The 15254-nt window shown below is 36.1% G+C and overlaps 1 protein-coding gene across 1 annotated transcript in view; it reads right to left on the bottom strand.

The window, feature by feature from the left end:
* ADAMTS3 (ADAM metallopeptidase with thrombospondin type 1 motif 3) overlaps positions 1–15254 on the bottom strand; it is a 289879-nt gene that overhangs the window by 189651 nt on the left and 84974 nt on the right. The window contains exon 4 of the mRNA XM_001374936.4: positions 6044–6200. Within this exon, the coding sequence (XP_001374973.1) occupies positions 6044–6200 (157 nt within the window). The remainder of the gene's footprint in view (positions 1–6043; positions 6201–15254) is intronic.

The raw sequence follows: 15254 nt of genomic DNA, 5'->3' as shown, positions 1-15254 counted from the left end.
TCTACTCATAGCATGCAGAATGGACATAGAGGAGTATATAAATACAGTGACTACAGAAATTTTAGGCAATATCTTTCACAGTTAATCCCTATGCTATCTCCCAGGGGCCCCTGCTTCTATCTTGGGAGAGTTTCCTCATAGTGTGGGCTCTCTCATTACTGGCTTTCCACCTCTATTATTATTATTGTTGCCACAAATAATTGAAATAACTAGTATTTATATACCACTTTAAGATTTACAAAGCATTTTGCAAATATTATCCCTCTTGATCCTTACAAAAACATTGAATGGTAGGTGTTATTATTCCTATTTTATAGTTAAAGAACCTGATTCAAACCAAGATCAAGTGATTTGCCCAGGGTCATATAGCTAGTAGGTGTCTGACATTAGATTTGAACCCATATCTAGCTGACTCAACACCCAGGGTTCTATATATTACAACACCAAGCAACTCCATTCTCCCAAAGAACTGGCACTATCTTCCATGATTGCACTGATAAGGGGACCTTTAGACATTCCACTTTGGGCGCTCATTCTCTGTCAATGTCTTACAGGATCCCAGGGGGAGGTTCACTACAAGACTGAGTTGAGATCTATGATTCAGAGCAACCCTGAAGCCTGAGAAGAAAAGGGGGTACAATGGAAGACTATAGAGCCCGAGAATAAGAAAGGGCAGAAGAGAAGAGATTAAAAATGAAATATCGCTTATAATGATTTAATACAATACAGGAGGAAACAAAGAAGCAGGTGGAGTGAAAGAAATGTGAGAAACATGACAGCAAAGGATTTCCAGAGTATCCTTCTCAGCAATGGTCTCACTCTCAAAGAATCTACTCTTTATACCTTTATTATTCAATTTCAGGGACTAATCTAATGAATGAAGAAAATCATTTTGCTGTAGCCATTCAGAATCTCCCTGGAACAATCCCCTAAATGGTCACCCTCACCATCTTCCCTAACAGTCCTTGCTCAACATTTGGAGTTGGGAGAGCATAGATAAGAAAACAGGCAAAAAATGTTGAAGGAAGACACAATAGCATTAGGTATTCTAATGGATAAGATTGACTATAAGCTCATTTTCAGCAAGAATACTTTACAAAAATTAGCTTGGTGATTGACAGAGTCAGATAAAAGCTGACTCAGTAGGAAAAATAAAAAAGTTTATTTAAATGGACAAATACTGTGAAACTAAGACTATCAAAGAATAAATGGATGTTTAGTATAAGATTTGTAATTACTTCCTCAAAAGAATTGAGGGGTGAGAAGAGTCTGCATGCCTGCAAATGAACAAAACAATAGAAAATTAAAAACTTTCAGATACCAATAAAAGACTAAAAAAATACTTGTTTTCAAGCCTTAACTATACAAGAGCTTAAATAGGGTTGGGGCGCTAATTTGGTTCATTAAATAAAACTTTTAGTAAAGAGACTATAACAACATAAAAATATTTCACATCATAACCACCAGACATTGCAGTGTTGGCTTAATATTAGGAAAACTATAAACATAAGAGACCATACTAATAACAAAAAAATTACATAGTTATATTAACAAATACAGAAAAATTTTTGACAAAATACAGTATTTGTTTATGTTATGAACATAACAAAGAGCAATAAATAGATCATTTTATAATATAGTAAGAATATCTAAAGACAGAAGCTTGAATTTCTGCAATTGGCAAGGCTAGAGGCTTTACCAATAAAATCACAGGCAAGCAAGAGTACTAATTGTTACCACTAGTAAAGAAATTGATGGAATCAGGATAGGCCTGCGGTTCCCAAATTTTGCACCTAAGCACCCCAGCATGCTGAAATAAATTGAGAGGAATATTGTAAAAGTTTGAGGCAAACAGAGGAATACACACTGCTAACATGCTAAAACTCAGCTAATACTAATTCCATATGCAGTGCCATGTCTTTGTGCCACTGAATTTTTAGCAATTGCTATAACATAAGGCAAACAATTCAAGCAGTGTAGAACAAGAAATAAAGATGATGAATTCCAATAATTCCAAGTTTCAAGAGACTATACAGCACCCAACAAGTACACACATCTCATTAGTAAGTAGCTGTGTTTATTTTAAAATGGAATAAAAATATTATTTTTCATTTAATTGACGTGTATTTTTTTAAACAGCTGCTAAGTTGTTAGGGCATAATTACTTCTCAAGTTGTTTGGCTCTTACTATTTAATAAACAGAAGTGTTAGTATTTCTTTTGGCCTACGAGAGTTGTCATGAAAAAAATTACTGAAACACTAAGGTCACCATGGTCTGAGGAAATTTTGAGAACCTCCAGCACGAGAGAAAGTGGAAATAAAATTCATTGCTTTTGTAGATAACATGATGGTTTATTTAGAGAAACCTAGAGATGACTGAAAAATTAATAATGTCAGAGGAGTGGCAGGTTATAGAAATAAACACATATTGTAAGTCTTTCGGTATATTGTCAACAAACCCCTCCCCCTCAAAAAAAAAGCCACCAAAAGAAACGTCATTCAAAAATGAAATGAATGAATAAAAAAGAATTTATTAACACCTCATATGTGCCAAGTGCTAAAGGTACAAAAGAAAAAGTGAAGCAGTAAGAAATTCATATTCTAATTGGTAGAGACAACACATTGAAGAATATAAGGCCTGGACATCTTAAAGGTTCAGAAACCTGGGATACAGCAAGTCTTGTAATCTTAGGTTTCCTAAATTGAAGACAGTCCTAGGGGTCTGCAGGAAAGCCTGTAGGGTCTTAAGAGGTACTGGAAGATGACAAACGATAAGGCTTGTGGGCCTCTATCTAAACTGAAAGAAAGAGTGGGTAGTTTCCATCTTACCCAAGGAAAACAATCCAGATGGGTTGGATATCCCAACTGGAGGATGGAACAAAGAAAGACGAGAAGGGAAGAGGACCCTTTCAGGATTGCATTGCTGATGACAAGGAAGGCAAGAAAGATAACTGTTGTAAGTCTCTAAGTACTTCTGCCTTACCATTTTACCCAGGCATTAAGTGGGGGTAAACACAGGGCCTTGATTTCTTTTGTTTCTGACAAAGGCTGTCCTAGGAAAACAGGTCCAGGGGACTAGAGCTCAAGTCTTGCCTCCATTGAATGAGGTTCCTGGTTACACAAATATTTAGCGATAACCATCCAAACGTATGTAGTCAGAAAAATTTGATGGATATTCTAAGGTCATGAATGGGAAGTGTCACATTCTTCACTGCTGACCAGATACTTTTCTGAATAGAAAAATGGTACAGTATCCTTGCTAAATATTATTTCTGTGGTATGGAAAGACAATGATATATGAGTGTCTCCTTTTGTTCCAACACTAAATCTAAACTAATTGAGGACGAGCCTGAGTCAGTCTTCACCATCACATTATGTCTTGCAAATGATTACACTAGGAAAAGATAAACCAGAAAAAGAGAAGTATATGGTGATATCATTAATGAATATTATATATATGAACATATATAAATTTTAAATGTGCAAAAATTTAATGAAAAGTAAATATATCTTATATATACTGTGTCAGTTTGAAGACTTTGTCATCTAAAAGTCAAACTGCATCAAAATTGTCCAAAGACAGAAAATCATGTATAGATGTAGGAATTAAGCTAATAAAATGCAATTTCTCAGTCACTACAAGGAACTCTACAAGGCAATTCTTTTCCTCAATAATGTTTGAAAATATTGCAGGTGTGTCTCCTTACTTCCTGACTAATCATAACTATAATGAACAAAATACATGAAAATTTTAGCTGAAGGGAAAAACATTGTCAAGGATACTGTTAAGCTCCAGACTAAAATTATGATTATAGACCTAGGGAAAAAATTCTCTCATCTTTAAACCTTAAATTAGAAAGCTGCCTGAAATTGATGTAAATTGGATTTTTTAAGCTTAAGGAAATATACTTGGAAATGGAGATACCTACTTCCTATTAATATATTCCATGCCTATGAGGAAGACCAATGAGCATAATTTTTCAAAAGAATTATTCCTTAATATAAACAGCTATTTTCACACTTTGTTAAAAATGAAGATGGGGGAAACAACCTATCAGAGCCAGAGTTTTTCTTATCTAACTCTCCCACAAATAAAAAGCTATTTGTTGACCAATTCTTTGTCTCATCCAATATTCATTAAAAACTTGAGGGAAGAATTCTGGGCCTAAAACTGAACAAACAATTCTATGCAATATCAAGATGTAGTTCTATCAAATAAATAATATGTAATAAAGACTTTTATGAAATTTATAAAGTTTATGTGTTCTATAAGAGTAACTGAAAAGCAAAAAATTTTATATTTTAGCTTAAGGAAAAAGGTTTGCCCAAAAATTTAATGGTACACAATGAACTATCTTCCCATTAAAAATATGTATAGTATCCTAGTTTTAATATATATTAAAACTAGAGCTAAAACTAGAGGTTAATACTAAAAGAAATGGGAAAAGAAACAAATGGGGGTAAATTTATATGTCACAAAGAAGCTCATGGTGGGAGAGGGGGAAAACATTAATACACTGGAAGGGTAAAGAGATTGGATATAGGAAATACTCAACTCTTACATGCATTGAAATTGACGCAAAGAGGGAAGAACAACCCAATCCATTGGGGCAGAGAATAGATTTGCGCACTATAGGGGAGAAGAAAGGTAACAAATGAACTGGTGGGGAGGGAAGCAGTACAAGGGAGGGAGAGGATGGGGGGTACTTTTAAAACAAAGGGGGGAATAAAAAGGGAGGGGGTAGAAAGGGAAGGAAAATAAAGGTGCGAACTAGGGAGACTGATTAAAAACAAACATCGGTGTAGAAGGAAATAGTGAAAGAAGAAAAGGGAGGACTAGGAGTAGAAATCAAAATGCTGGGAAATACACAGCTGGTAATCATAACTATGAATGTGAATGGAATGAACTCACCCATAAAATGCAAGATAATAGCAGAGTGGATTAGAATTCAAAACCCTACCATATGCTGTCTACAAGAAACACACATGAGGAAGGTAGATACACATAGGGTGAAAGTAAGAGGATGAAGTCATATCTATTGGGCAGCAACTGAAAAAAGAAGGAAAGAGTCCCAGTCATGATATCTGACAAAGCCAAAGTAAAAATAGATCTGATTAAAAGGGATAGGGATGGTAATTGCATCCTGATAAAAGGCAATATAGACAATGAGGAAATATCAGTACTCAACATGCATGCACCAAATGACATAGCATCCAAATTTCTAAAAGGAGAAACTAGTGGAGTTCAAGGATTAAATAGATAGAAAAACTATACTAGTGGGAGATCTGAATCTTCCTCTATCAGAACTAGATAAATCAACGAAAAAATTAAATAAGAAAGAAGAGAAGTGAAGTGAATGAAATCTTGGAAAAATTAGAGTTAGTAGATATGTGGAGAAAAATAAATAGGGACCAAAATTAATACACCTTCTTTTCAGCAGCATATGGAACATTCACAAAAATTGACCATGTATTAGGGCATAAAAACATTGCAAACAAGTGCAAAAGAGCAGAAATAATAAATGCAACCTTCTCAGATCACAATGCAATGAAAATAATAATTAGTATGGATACATGGAGAGGTAAATAAAAAAATTAATTGGGAATTAAACAATACAATTCTCTAAAACTGGTTAGTTAAAGAACAAATCATAGAAACAATTAATAATTTCATTGAAGAAAATTACAATGATGAGACATCCTTTCAAAACCTATAGGATGTAGCCAAAGCAGTACTCAGGGGGAAATTTATATCCTTGAGTTCATATATTAACAAATTAGGGAGAGCAGATGTCAATGAATTGGGCATGCAAATCAAAAAACTAGAAAGTGAACAAATTAAAAATCTCAGATGAAGACTAAATTATAGATCCTAAAAATCAAAGGAGAAATTAATAAAATTGAAAGTCAAGGAACTATTGACTTAATAAATAAAGTTCCACTTGTCCTACAGAATATCACATCTTGCTACTCAGGAGAAATCATTTTTTTTTCAGTATCTCTCATTTATATTTAATCATTAAAGTCTAGCAAAGATACCCACCTCTGTATAGGAAGTCTTTGGACATGTCAAAGGGTACATGTTTGACTGATGATCTCTTGTAGACTACATGAATCCTTCCTCTTTCTTCTTCCTTCTGTTTACCTTTTTCCAAAGGTTCAATGAAATACTCATCATCATCTGTCCTTATCATTCCAGCCTGGGAAAAGGAAAAAGAAAAAAAGAACAAAATGCATAAGTAACTTAAAGCAAAACTGTTTTTGCCTTTTTTGTTAAAGCTCATGTTGGTAAAGGTATTTTAAAAATAGATAGCACTTGTAGAGTGCTTTAAAGTTTTCAAATGCTTTAAAAGTATTGTTTCATTTGGTCCTCACAACAATCCTGGGAAATAGGGGCTATTATTATCCTCATTTTAATGAAAGGGAAATTGGCAGTATCTGAGATAAGGTTTCATGTCTTCCTGATTCAGGTCTACTCTGTGCCATATTGCTACCAAGAACTAATTAATTAAATCAATTCCCCACTGGTTTCTAATTTTTAAAATTCCAATGATTTTAAATCATTGGAGATTTTTGTACATCCTTTGAAGGGAATATAGTGTAGTGGACGGAGAACTGAGTTTCAGACCCCAGCTCAGTTGATACTACTATGCCCTTGACTCTGCCCTCTGAAGCCCAACCACCAAGACCAGAGATGAGTTATTCATGGTTAATGGTTCCAGATTAGGTATTAGGTGGGAAGGGAAGAGAAGAGGATACATGGGTGAAGAAAAAGCAGCTGAGAAGGGGAAAGAGAGGGTCAGAGAGTCAGGATTGATGTGAACCTTGGCTAGAGCTTCTCCTGAAATGATGGACTAGGAGAGGCAGTCACCAATCAGAAAAAGCAGGACCCTGGGTCAGAATTTTCCCAGAAACAGAAGATGGCTGAGAACCAAAAAGTTTTCAAACATCTATAAAGAGTTATTTAAATATTAGAACTATAAATGTATCATCCTGGGAAAACCCATGAGTTCCTCACTCAAGCTTACATTTATTTGTATTAAGCATGTTTCCTGGGATGACTAGTTTCTGTGAATGATCCATAATAGATCAAGATCTGTCACTATGTCTAAAGCTTTTAAGTTCCTGTTTATATTTTCTGTCTCTATCAACTCTCAGAGTAGCAAGTCCTATAATTAAGTCCCTATGGCATAAATCAGCACTGAGTTTTATATTAAAATTGCCTTTCTTAAGCTTCTAAGAGTACTTCCTGCTTCTTATAGTCAGTGATTCAGTGAACCACACTATGGCTTCCCCTGGTGAGAAATAGTGAAGAGGTACATTGGAGGAAAATGGACTGATATGGAAGGCATTATCAAGATAGAAACAACAAGACTAGGCAACTTGGACTTGAAGAGAAACTAAGAATTCACTGAACTCCAAGGTTGCAAACCTGGGTGAGTGGAAAGATAACAATTTACATACTCTGATAATAAGAAAAGCAGTTGCAATTGTTGCATATATTAATGTTGATCCAATTTACTGGAAGGAAAAAAGTGAAGAAACTAGGGTTTCATGGCTACAGGGACACTGAATTATTATGGTTCTCCACATCTCTTCCATTTCAAGCTCTTCAGCTTAGTTTTTAACTTTCTCCCTCCTTGTCTGAAACACAAATTATTCCAAGGTTTTTTTTTTCTCTTGGGCCTCTATTATCCACCTTGACAATATTAACTACTCCAAATGTTTCAACTATGACTTCCATATACATGATTCTCAATTCTATATCTATTCCCAGTCTATCTTCAGCACCATGATTGCAACCATCAGTTAATGGACTCTACTTATATATCCCACTAGTACCTCAAAATCAGGAAGTACAAAATTGAAGTAATCTTCATCCCTAAGTCTGTTCCTCCCACAAACCTCCTTTTGTTTCTATTGATGAAAATATTTTTTCACACATCAACTACTTTTGTTCTAAATATTCTCTTAGGGTCTATTTGATTTCACCTTAGCAATATTTTTATATCAATCCTTTTCCTTTATTCTCAAAGGTCATCACTTCTTTTCACCTCAACAGTCCTAATGATATACTTTTTAAGTTTTTTTTTTATTTTTCATTTTTATTTAGAATATTTTTCCTTGGATACATGATCCATGTTCTTTCCCTCCCTCCTCCTGGAGCCAACAAGCGATTCTATTGGGTTTTACCTGTATCATTGTTCAAAATCTATTTCCATATTGTTAATATTTTCAATAGAGCAATTATTTAAGTCAACATCCCCAAACATATCCTCATCAAATCATGTGATCAATCATATGTTTTTATTCTGTGCTTCTACTCCCACAGTTCTTTCTCTGGATGTGGATAGCATTCTTTCTCCTAAGTCCCTCAGAATTGTCCTGGATCATTGCATCGCTGCTAGTAGAGAAGTCCATTACATTCATTTGTGCCACAGTGTATCAGTCTCTGGGTACAGTATTCTCCTGGTTCTGCTCCTTTCACTCTGCATCAATTCCTGGAGGTCTTTCCAATTCATATGGAATTCTTCCAGTTCATCATTTCTTTCAGCACAATAATATTCCATCACCAATAGATACCACAATTTGTTCAGGCATTCCACAATTGATGGATACTCGCTCATTTTCCAGGTTTTTGTCACCTCAAAAAGTGAGGCTCTGGAGAAGCAGAGTCAAAATGGAAGCTTAGAAGCAGCAGAAGTTCAGACCTCTAAAAACCCTTCCTTACCAATCACAAACTGAATGCTCCTAGGGGACTGAAAATCAAACCTAACAACAGGACAGAGCCAAGGAACCCTCTTGCTGGACTCAATCCAAAAGGTAAGCCCCTCCCCCCCAAGCCAGAATCCAAGAACACTCAGGATTAAGTGGAAGGCAGAAGGAAGGTCCCAGGACCACTTTCCCCCCTCCCCACCTAGACCACTAAGCCTCCAGCAGCAGCAGCAGGAACCTCTGGGTGGGCAAAGGTGATGCTCTGGAGGGAAGAACTGTGCCAGGCTCAGAGTGTCAAACACAGATGGTGGGGAAGGAGCTGGAAAGGGCTCGTAGAGCAGACAGCCTGGTCACAGTGGCTGAGACTCTCCATATTGCTCCAGCCTTCCAGGAGGATTTGGCCTCAGGGCATATCCAGCCCAACCCAGCTGAACTTAGTCCCATCAAAAGTCTTCAGAGGACAGGGAAGCCCAAATTCCAACACCCCTCCCTCACAGACTGTTGGACTTTAATTTAATCCAATCAAAAGCCTCCAGAGGACAGAGAAGCTCAAACTCCAACACCCCTCTCCCATGGATTGCAGGGAGAGATCTTCTGTCAAAGCTCAAAGAGGGGAGACTGACAGAAACACCCAAAAACAAAAAAAAAATGAGAGGAGCAAGAGCACAGACACATACAGGGAGCAAAGAACAGATAAATATGAGCAGACAACAGAAAAAAAGAAATAAATTACAATAGACACCTTCTGTACAGGCAATGAGCAAAGAGCAAACAGAACAGAGGGAGAGGGATCAGCAAACAATAAGTAAGAAATCCCAGCAAATTGGATACAGGCTTTAGAACTCAAAATGCAATTCAAAACACAATTAAGAGAGGATGAAGACAATTGGGGAAAGAACTTAAAAAATGAGATGTCATCTAGAAACAGAAAATAGTCTTGAAAGCCAAAATCAACCAGCTTGAAATTGAGGCAAAGGAGATGGAAGATAAGGCAAAGAAGATGAAAGATGAGGCAAAGGAGATGAGAGATGAGGCAAAGAGGATGAAAGATGACCTCCAAAGAAAATCAGAACAGAAGGAGGATGACCAAAAAGCCAGGGATAAAATCCAGTCTTTAAGAACTAGAAGACAACAACTAGAATTAAGTGACCTCACAAGGCTGCAGGACACTATAAAACAAAACAAAAAGAAGGAAAAAATTGAGGAAAATATGAAACATCTCATTCACAAAAGAGAAGATTTAGAAAATCATTCGAGGAGAGACAACTTAAGAATCATTGGTCTACCACTAGACCATGACAAAAGAAAAAGCCTGGATATAATACTACAGGAAATTATCCAAGAAAACTGCCCCAATATTCTAGAACAAGAGGGAAAAGTGGAGATTGAAAGAATCTGCAGATCACCTCCTGTACTTAATCCCCAACAGATAATACCCAGGAATTTTATAGCCAAATTCAAGAACTATTAAACCAAAGAAAAAACTATTATAAGCTTCTAAGAAGAAGTCATTCAGATACCATGGAATCACAGTGAGAATAACATAGGATCTGGCTGCATCTATGCTGAATGACTGAAAGGCATGAAATATGATATTCTGGAAAGCAAGGGAATTAGGTCTACAACCAAAAATCAACTACCCAGCAAAACTGACTATATTCTTACAGGGGAAAGTATGGTCATTCAACAAAATAGAAGAATTCCAAGAATTTGTAAAGAAAAGACCAGACCTGAACAGAAAATTTGATGTCCAAGCACAGAACTCAAGAGAATCATCAAAAGGTAATTAAAAAAGAGAAAAAAGTAAACAAAAACAAATTTTTAAGAGACTCAATAAATTAAAATGAAATGTATCCCTACAAGAAAAGAGGTCATTGGTAACTCTTAAAAACTGTTGCTATCACCTGGGCAGCTAGAAGAATTACACTTAGAGGGAACAGTGACAAACTGTATAGGATGAAATAACAAGTCATAAATAGGTAATAGATATATGTATGCAAAAATACATATACATGTGTATATATAAATATATATGCAACTAGAGCTAAAAATAGGTTAATACTAAAAGAAATGAGAAAAGAAACAAAAGGTGGTAAATTTATGTGTCACAAAGAAGCTCACGGTGGGAGGGGGGAGAATATCAATACACTGGAAGGATAAAGAGGTTGGAGACAGGAAATACTCAATTGTTAAGTGCATTGAAATTGACCCAAAGAGGGAAGAACAATCCAATCCATTGGGGCAGAAAATATATTTGCGCACTATAGGGGAATAGAAGGATAACGCACAGACTGGTGTGGATGGAAGCAGTATAAGGGAGGGAGAAGATGGGGGTGTAGTTTTAAAAAAGACTTCAAAGAATACAAGAGGGGAATAAGAAGAGAGGGGGTTAAAAAGGGATGGGTGGGAATTAGGGACACTGATTAAAACAAACATTGGTGTAGAAGAAAATAGTTAAAGAAGAAAAGGGAGGACTAGGAGTAGAAATCAAAATGCTGGGAAATACACAGCTGGTAATCATAATATTGAATGTAAATGGAATGAAATTACCCATAAAATGCAAGTGAATAACAGAGTGGATTAGAATTCAAAACTCTACCATATTCTGTCTACAAGAAACACACATGAGGAAGGTAGATACACATAGGGTGAAAGTAAGAGGATGAAGTCATATCTATTGGGCATCAACTGATAAAAAGAAGGTAGGAGTCCCAATCATGATATCTGACAAAGCCAAAGTAAAAATAGATCTGATTAAAAGGGATAGGGATGGTAATTACATCCTGATAAAAGGCAATATAGACAATGAGGAAATATCAGTACTCAACATGTATGCACCAAATGGCACAGTATCCAAATTTCTAAAGGAGAAACTAGTGGAGCTCAAGGATGAAATAGATAGAAAAACTATACTAATGAACCTGAACCTTCCTCTATCTGATCTAAATAAATCAAACCAAAAAATAAATAAGAAAGAGGTAAGAGAAGTGAATAAAATCTTAGAAAAATTAGAGTTAGTAGATATATGGAGAAAAATAAATAGGGACCAAAATTAATACACCTTCTTTTCAGCAGCACATGGAACATTCACAAAAATTGACCATGTATTAGGGCATAAAAACATTGCAAACAAGTGCAAAAGAGCAGAAATAATAAATGCAACCTTCTCAGATCACAATGCAATGAAAATAATAATTAGTATGGATACATGGAGAGGTAAATAAAAAATTAATTGGAAATAAAACAATACAATTCTCCAAAACTGGTTAGTCAAAGAACAAATCATAGAAACAATTAGCAATTTCATTGACGAAAATGAAAATGATGATACATCTTATCTTCTCTCTTGATAGACAGGATTAAGCCAGACCTAGCTGATCTGCAGAGGTGGATGTTCCCTGAGGCCAAAACCTCCAGAGGAAGAGGCCCAAGATGGAGGAGTGGTGACTGAAGGTTGCAACCAGGTTGCCCTCCTCTCTGCCACTCTCCTCCAGGTGCCTCCCTACCAGCTATGGTCAGAATCCTGAGCCTGGAGTAGCTGTGGTAGCAAGGCACTCCCCCAGACTGGAGCCCTTACTCTGAGATTCCAGGAACTCCTCTACCCCTATTCTCCACACAATATGTGGGGGAAGAGTCCTGAGACCTTCCTTCTTTCTTTTCCTCAAACCTGATAAATCAATCTTCTCTGTGTATCTTTTACGTTGAATTGGTCAGGAGGGTCCCTTGGCTCTGTCCTGTTGTTGGATTTGGTTTTCTGTCCCCCTCAAAGCTGTTTCTTTTTGATTGGTGTGGAAGGGTTTTCACAGAGGACTCAACTTTTGTTATTTCTAAGCCACCATCTTGACTCCCTAATGATATACTTAAGGGCTTCCCTGCCTTTAGTCTAATTCCCTTTGTGATTTATCCTTTATGCTTAAGTAATCTTTCTATTATTGTGATCATGTCACTCCTCCATTCAAATACCTTCTGTATTCTCTGCTGAGCATTAAATATCATTTTCCGATCTTCCATCAACTCTAGCAAATTGACCCTAAATGCCTTATCCCATAATACTTTCTCATATTTCATGTACTTGACATTTTGGATAACCCAGACTAACTCTCCTTTTTTTTTCTTATTGTAGTCTCTTCTTTATTTGATTTGTACCCCAACATATACAAAGGAATCTCCTCCCACATTTACCCATATACCCATTTACCTTTGGTCCCTGAAGAGTTTTTCTCTTCCATCAGGGTCCAGCCCAAGTGACACTTTCTGTGGCATGAAACTTTTCCTAAGTTCCCCCACTGATGGTCCCAAGTCAAAGTGATTTCCTTCTCCTCACAAGTTTCATAATATTTTGCTTGCATTTAGTTGATTTTCCCTTGCCTTATAGCTAATTATGATTGCCTTTCCTCCTTTAGATTTTAATGGTTTCCATAATGGCAGTATTCTGTACCCCCAGCACATAAAAGATTGCTTCTGTACACAGTCTCTGGCATTTTGCATTGCATGTTTTAAGGCTTATTAATGCTTTACACAACTTCAAGATATTAACCAAATTTATCTTCTGATGATATTGCCAAGTCTGAATTCTTACAAATTTAGTCATTGGTTTTCTGAAGCAAAGGCAAGGAATGTGTTTCTCATCCACTCCATTTTCTGGTTGAGTGTCTAATGTCTGTCTGCCCCTATGGTGATGGGCAATAGAGAAATGAATGAATGAATATTCCACCCCAATAAAATCTATATGCTCCACAAGATGGGAAAAAGTAATATTTGGAAGATATTCTGCTCTCAGAAATCCACGTGGGACCTGCTCATAGAGGGAATGCAGAAGTAAATTTAGGGAAGATGATGTAAACCTAAAGACAAAAGCTAATGTTAGACATATTCCTGAATAGTTCTTGCTTTTCAGCTAAGCTCTCCTCAAGAGAGTGTCTCAGATAAGCCTTTTAATATATCTAGAGCAAAGAAGGCAGCCCCCACAACTCATATGACAGAAACTCTCAGAACAATAAAAGATTTTTAGATTCTATAAACTGTTTGCAATTGTTTGATATATGACCTGAAGATAGACTGAGCTGTAGTCAATTTAAATCCAGCTACCCAAATCGAATGCTAACATAAGCCTGAAAGTAAATTAGATGGTTTAACAAAAAGTGCTGATTTATATTTTAATATATTTTGAGGTAGCTTGTGGCTTAGAGAATAGAGCACTGAATTTGGAATTGGAAAGACCTGAGTTCAAATCCAGCCTTAGACATTTACTATTATCCTTTGTTGGCTGCCTCAGTTTCTTCAAGTGCAAAATTAGAATAATAACCTGTCTCCCAGGATTGTTGTAAGGATCAGATGAGATATTTGTTTTTTTAAATAATATTTTACTTTTTCCTTTAGCCGTCATTTAAGTTGGAGTCAAGTTCTCACTCTCCCTTCCCTCCCACTTCCCTGAAATGGCAACAATCTAATATAAATTTTTCATGTGTAATACTGTAAAACATCTTTCCATATTAGACATTTATGTAAAAGATAATTCAAACAAAAGAAAAGTAAAGAAATAAAGTGAAATATAGTTATGTCTCAGAATGATCAGATTCCATCAGTTCTTTCCATGGAGTCAGATGGTGTTTTTCACCATGAGTGCATGAAGGTGTCTTGTATCATTGTATTGCTAAGAATAGCTAAATAATTCATAAGTGGCTATCATAGAATGCTTTTCTGTGTACAGTGTTCTCCTGGTTCTGCTCACTTCTCTTTGCATCACTTCATCTTAGGTTTTTCTGGCTTTTCTTAAATCATTCTTTTTCAAATGATCTATTTGTAAGGTACACAGAGTTTATCATATGAGAGACGATTTTAAAATGCTTCTCTTTCCTCTGATATAGCATACTAGTCAATATACCATGATATCCTACCATAAAGTCTATTTTGTATGAATTTTATTTTAATAATTAAAAAGGTTTTATTGATGATTTTAAAAATAATCACTGTCATTTCCCAATAGGACCAATTCATTTGATCACATTGTTTTGCATTATAACAAAGATGTATTACTATGCAAAAAAAAAAAAATACACCCAAGTCCTGACCAACAGTGGGCCTCGTCTGCCCCTACAGGTTACTATTATGTCTCCTTAAAGTGGAAAGGGGTATTTTCACTACCAGTCCTTTGGAACCTAGGTTGGACGTAATATTGAGCAGAGTACTACTCTATTATATTGCTGGGTGAATTATTCTGGTTCTGCATCCTTTCCTGGAATCCTAGGAAAATGTGAAAAGGATATTTTTCCAAGGGAAGCGCTTCCAAATGCAATAAAGTCAGCAGTGACAAGAATAAAAATGAAAGAATCTGCCTCAAGGTTATTCTTTTTAATAATAACTGAAGATCAGCTGATCAGCTTCAGCTCCTGAAAGCCCCACAAGAGTTCTACCCCAAACCTGTTGCCCTTCTACTAACCTACCTTCTACTCCAAGTAAGCACTGTAACCTTCATGGTTGGGGAAAATTAGGCACAATTTTTTATACTATCCCTTTTGAAAGACCCTCTTCCTAGTCCC

This window comes from Monodelphis domestica, chromosome 6, assembly GCF_027887165.1.
Source record: "Monodelphis domestica isolate mMonDom1 chromosome 6, mMonDom1.pri, whole genome shotgun sequence".
NCBI classification, from domain to species: Eukaryota; Metazoa; Chordata; class Mammalia; order Didelphimorphia; family Didelphidae; genus Monodelphis; species Monodelphis domestica.
Note: the sequence above shows the minus strand (reverse complement) of the source record. Positions and strands in the feature narration are given on the sequence as shown.